Source organism: Alligator sinensis, unplaced genomic scaffold, assembly GCF_000455745.1.
Source record: "Alligator sinensis unplaced genomic scaffold, ASM45574v1 scaffold309_2, whole genome shotgun sequence".
Lineage (NCBI taxonomy): Eukaryota > Metazoa > Chordata > Crocodylia > Alligatoridae > Alligator > Alligator sinensis.
This window is the reverse complement of record NW_005842231.1, coordinates 1,321,748-1,327,906: the sequence shown is the minus strand read 5'-3', so window position 1 is coordinate 1,327,906 and position 6,159 is coordinate 1,321,748. Positions and strand designations below refer to the sequence as shown.

Genomic DNA, 6,159 nt, shown 5'->3' with positions numbered 1-6,159 from the left:
GGGGTAGGTTGCACCTGTGGAGGAAACGGGGGGGCCAGTAGCATCTAAAGGAGATATGGGGGGCAAGCAGGATCCACAGGGGGATGGAGGGGCAAGTGGTGTCTGCAGGACTGATCGGGGGCAGGCAGCATGCATGGGTAGATGGATGGGGTAGACGGCATCCACAGAAAGATGGGAGGCAGGCAGCATCCATGGGGGATAAAGGGAGGCAAGTAGTATCCACGGGAGGGGAGGAAGAGGACAAGCAGCATCCACAGGAGGGATGGGGAGGCAAGCGTGATCTGCAAAAGATGGGGGGCAAGTAGTGTCCACTGGAGTGATCAGGTGGCAGGCAGCATCCAGGAGAGAACAGGGAGGCAGGAGTGATCTGCTGGGGGATGGGGAGCAGGTGGTGTCCCCATGAAGATATGGGGAGGGAGGTGGGGAGGATCCACAGGGGGATGAAGGGCAAGTGACATCCACAGGAGGGATAAGGGGACAAGCAGTGTCTGTGGGAGCAACTGGGGGGCAGGCGGCATCCATAGGAGGGATAGGAAAGGCAGGATTCTGTGGGGGAGTGCAGGGGTGAGGCACAATCCATGGAGGGATGGGCGGGGGGGGTGTCAGGTGGCATCTACAGAGATTGGGGGGCAGGAACAATCCAGGCAATGTAACTCGTGGGGGTACAGGGGATGAGCAGAATGCTCCCTTCCCCAGGGAGTCTGCCACAGCAGGCACAGTCCGATACCCAATAGCATGTGTGTGGGGGAGAGGGGGAGCAAACTGGGCATCTACGGTGGCTTCCAGGGAGCCTGTGCTGCAGAGATGCTATAGCCAATTGTTACAGCAATAACTACAGCAATAGCAGCTGCCTCCAGAATACAGACCCAAGGTAGGTAAGACTCCCCTCTGCCCTCTTCTCCAGAGGTTGGAATAATTCCCCCTCTCTGCTCCAGGCACTGAAGAAGCATGATACACTTCTGATCAACATCCAAGAAGAGATATGTTTGAATTAGGGTGAGCATTTGATCTGCTAACTAACAGAAACAACAATATTAAAACTAATGAATAAGGAAGGACTTTATTTTTAATATTGAATCAGGTCAAATTATAAGCCTTGCCTGATTTAGCGTCATATGGAGATTGTCAGTTTGTATTATACCTAAATCCTAATTCTGTTTGTTCTTACCCTCCTGATTGAATTTTTGCCATTGCTGCTTCAAGAGTCTCACTTTCAGAAGGTTGCAAGAATGCTGAAACCTTCTTTCTAAGTTCTGGCATTATTTTTTCTTTCTGTAAAATGTAATGCATTAAAATCAATATAATAGCAACTATGCTTTTTCAACAAAGAGTAGCATATTAGTTACATTGCAAATATGTTGGTAATGTAAGCCAAAAAACTGCCTAAAATGCTAAACAAATTCTGCCCTTATGAAGCCTTTTAATGGACAGATGGATAGAAGAAAGGAATTGTTTAAGCATACCCAATGGAATGTACATTTGAGACAGAAATAACTGGAAGCATCTGATGGATGCCAGAGATTGATAAGAACCACCACTTATGACACTCATTTGTTGTGTTTTCCACAACCTTTGTGACAACAACAGGGAGGATGCATATATGAAAGAGATAAGCAGACTTGCTGGGAATTAAAGACAGCCAGAGAGGAAACATCTATGAAACTTTGCTACTACTTGGAAACGGAGTCAGAGATGCATCGGTTAATGTGCATGTGCCATGACACAAAGTCATTACCAAGCTTTAAATGGGGATTTTAGCATACATTATGTGGGGATTTTAATATAGCTTGTATCTGAATTTTAATACAGTGAGTTCCAAGGTGGCTGTTTTTATTAACTATTTAATGAATTGGAAGAGAGGAATTTGGCACTTTCATGAATTGTGCTAGACACATAACAATAGATTTCATAGATTTTTAGGGTTGGAAGGGACCTCGGAAGATCATCGAGTCTAACCCCCCGCCCCTGGGCAGGAAAGAGAGCTGGTGTCAGATGACCCCAGCCAGGTGTTTGTCCAGTCTCCTCTTAAAGACCTCCAATGCTTTCAAACAGACACCTACTGAGTTTTTAATAAATAACAATCAAGGCAAATATTTTAAATATCATCAACAATAAAGAAATTAAACATATATAATGATGTGCACATTTACAGAACCCTATAAACCTTAAGAAGTGAATGTTTAGCATGATGTTACATTTTTGCTTTTAAGGTCATCCATGTTTGCACAGGGAAATAATAAAAATACATATATTCTCTGTATCTTGGGATTTGGGGTGCTTAAAGAAGGAAACAAAGAGAAACTTATAGAAGTACAGAGAAACACTGAGACTGCTGGAGCACACAACCCTGCAGCACTGAAAGTTTAGTATTACTTTCCAGAAGAGTACTAAAATTCTTTATCTCTGGAAAAGAGATACAGCTGAAGCAACATACCAGCAAATTTTTTCTTCCTTAAAAATACAAGAGGAAAAATAAAGACAAAAAACCGTTCTGAAGGGCTTATCTAGAAAACAACCAGAATTACTGCTTTGTAGAAGCAAACTTTTTCTACTACCTGCCTATTGTTAAAATGGTTAACCATTTACTACATACATACACTAACCTCCATTTTTTCTGTCTCTTTCATCTTTTGAAGCTCATTCTCCATTATCTGTTTCTCTTCTGCTAGTATCTGATATTCATTTTCTATCTTCTGGTATTTCTAAATAAAGATACTGATATTAGGCTATTTAAGTACTAAAATTTTTGGTTTAATATCAAATACAACTAACTCTTAAAAATATAAAACATCTAAACAAAAAGAATGACTACTATGTTTCCAGCTGGAAATGGTAGGAATGTTTTTAGGTGCCAAGTGCTTTCTGTAACTGGTGAATGAGGGGGGCACCTATCACATTCTAAGGAGGTGTTTATTGCTCACTAATTTGGAGTCCTTAGCTATCTCCCAGATTTTTATTTATTTCAACATTTCCATTTCTTGGACATATGAATTCGGTCTTAACTTTAAACTTAAAGTAAGCATGCATGTGTGTGTTTCCACCCTTGTCCTCCCTCTCCCTCCACTCTCCTTACATATTTTTATAATCACTATTTCCTTGTATATTTTATAATGCTATATAGTATTTTAAAGCAGGAATGGCCAACCTGTGGTATGCATGCCAGATATGGAACAGGAAGCCTCTCTGTGGCACACAGCAGACTAGGGAGTGGACAGACAGCAGGTAAGGCAGGGAGCAGAAAGTAGAGTAGCAGATTGGGCAGGCAACACATGACCGAAAACAAAAAGCAGAACAGCAAATCAGGCAGGGAGTACAGGGCAGAGAGAAGAAAGCTTAGCAGCCAATCAAGAAAGGGAAGGGGATCAGAGTGGAACACAGGGATAATATGGGGGTAATTTATGCCACGCCTGCCAAAAAGGTTGGCACCTACTGTTCTAAAGCATATGCCTCAAAATACAAGCAAATAAAAGATAAATAGATTCAGAACCATCTGTTATAAGTGGGTTCATGTTATTTCTCTGGGTTTTTTAATTCCCCGCTACTTGAGAGCAAGACTTTTCTGAAGTCCTTTTGAAGGGATGAGGATCTTCCAGAAAAATAAAGACTCTTACCTCAAACCGTGTTCTAGGAAAGTCACTATTTTAAAATTAAAATGCAAGTATACTTACACCCTCTAGAACATCTTGTTCATTTAAAATTCTGAAAAACAAAACATGGCATACTTTTTTTTCCATTTTTCATCACTGAATCTTAGTTAAGACAAAATTATATGCAATCTATATAATTTTTTAAAAGCACCTCATGAAATGACAGTCTCATTTGTTTATGTTTAAAATGAACAAAATATATAGTAATAGTGTCTGTGATCAGACAGGGATGTCTATAATGTGTTAAACCCAGGATAACAAACTACTTAAGGAAGAAATGTCATAACTATATATCTATCTGGACATAAAGTGTAAAGAGAATTTCCATTTTCTTGTGAGACTTTTGCATCCATAACTCTTCTGTAGAATAAAATCAACAGAGCAGTCAGCAGTGAAGATCCACAAACCTCTTCCAGATCTTTATAAAACCAGAGGTCTCAGAGCCAGAATGGTCAGTCCTATCTTTTTATAAGGCATGGTAGACTCCTGAGTTGGCAGAGATGAACCTAGGGGCTAAGAGTTTCTGACAAGAAGAGGTCAGGGACAAAGATTTTCAATCAGTTCTGGTCAATGTTACTCCAGAGCAGTGGTTCAGTGCAGATTAACCGGGTGCTGATGATCTGCAAATTTTATTAAGCAGACACACGCAAAGTTTGATCTCATATGCCTTTCTTCTACTGGGTGTTAAGGACTGACAAATGTTGCACTTGTTGGATATACTGGATACTGAGGGACTAAAAACACTAAGTAGAACTCAGAATCAGTTCTTTTTAAGAAGTGCAGTTTCAGGAACTCAGATGGGAATGGCTGGAGAACACAATATGAGTACTAGCTAAGGTTAGAAGTCTCCAAGTTAAAGGCTCAGGAATCAGCACACACACGGAAGAATAAGTAATAATTGCTTCTCACAAAGCAGTGGTAATTATTTAATTAATTAAAAATAGTTTTGGTTGCAAATTATCATACGATGAGACAAAGCACTATTTTTATGCATAGAAGTCATGTAACAATGCATGCAATTATCCTCCTGTTCAGACACTAGTCTTACCTTTGAAACTTATTTGTTTGTCTTTCAAATACTTTTATTATTTCTAACATACGAGTATTCATTACTTCAATAGTTTCTGCAAGATAAAAATTGTGAAACATTTGCTGTATAAGACCATCTAAAAGAATCTTACAAAACTGAAACTAATTTTTGTTTTATTTTCTTACATTTTACTTATCTCTACTAGTTTTTCTTTAAAAAAGGAGGGAAAAAATCAATAAGCAATCCTATACTAACAAAAGCATACATGATGGGGAAAAAACATTTCAGTTCAGATGTCTTGGTGTAAATAAGTACAGATATGTCAAATATAACTCCTAGTGGAGAAGAGATTTGCTGCCCTCCCTCAACAAGAGGACTTCTGTCTTCAGTCCTGAATTAAAGAAGATGACAATGTGTAACTTCAAATCCCACTCCTGCTCTCACCTCTTTTCTTCCCCCCAAACCAATGCAACACTCTAAGTAATACAGAATATGAGCTACAGTGCCTGGGAATCTTTTACCCAAAACAAAAAACTCCTTAAATAGGCTGAAAGCAAGATATTCCCAGCCCCCGAGATAAAAAATCTGGATCCTAGGTTCTCTTCAGCCTGAGGGAATTCAAACGCACATCCTCCGAAGTATTTTAACCACCATGCTATAGAATAGATTCCATATTTTAAGAAGAGAATGATCCAGAGGTGGGAATGCCTTACTGGATCTGGTATTGGCAACAGGGGATGACATGGTAGGGGACCTACAGATAGGTAACCATCTGGTGGACAGCGATCACCTAATAATAGAATTCTTCAAAGACGTCGAGTGGGTAAGGTAACTAGTAGGGTGAAAGTGCTAGACTTTAGGAGAGCTGATTTCAATGAACTCCGGCGATTAGTCAAGGACGCGCTGCAGAGTAGGAGTTTTGAAGTGATGGGAGCCCAAGAAGGGTGACTGTGCCTTAAGGAAATGATCCTTCGGGCACAAAGGGAGACAATCCCGATGAGAGGAAAAGGAGGGAAAGGGGCCAGGAGGCTTCCTTGGCTGACCAGAGAAATCCAGGGCACCTACAGGCCAAAAGGGGAGCACATAAACAGTGGAAACAGGGAGAGATCACCAAAGAGGAGGTATACCTCCTCTGCTCGCTCTTGTAGGGAGGCAGTTAGACAGGCCAAAGCTACCATGGAGCTGAGGATGGCATCCCAAGTAAAGGACAACAAGAAATTGGTTTTTAGATATATAGGGAGTAAAAGGAAGGCCCAGGGAGGAATAGGACCCCTGCTAAATGGGCAGAAACAATTGGTGACGGACAGGGGGGACAAGGCTGAACTCCTCAACAAGTTCTTTGCCTCAGTGTTCCTAAGCAAGGGGCACGACAAGTCTCTCACTGGGGTTGTAGAGAGGCAGCAGCAAGGCGCCAGACTACCATGCGTAGACCCTGAGATGGTGCAGAGTCACTTGGAAGAACTGGATGCCTTTAAGTCGGCA

At 41.2% G+C, this 6,159-nt stretch overlaps 1 protein-coding gene across 1 annotated transcript in view; it reads right to left on the bottom strand.

The window, feature by feature from the left end:
• The window catches only part of CCDC7 (coiled-coil domain containing 7), a gene marked incomplete at its 5' end in the record, with an annotated part of 170,022 nt that overhangs the window by 119,974 nt on the left and 43,889 nt on the right, over positions 1-6,159 (bottom strand). The window contains 4 exons of the mRNA XM_025208476.1: positions 1,169-1,272; positions 2,604-2,702; positions 3,669-3,699; positions 4,696-4,771. Of these exons, the coding sequence (XP_025064261.1) occupies positions 1,169-1,272; positions 2,604-2,702; positions 3,669-3,699; positions 4,696-4,771 (310 nt within the window). The remainder of the gene's footprint in view (positions 1-1,168; positions 1,273-2,603; positions 2,703-3,668; positions 3,700-4,695; positions 4,772-6,159) is intronic.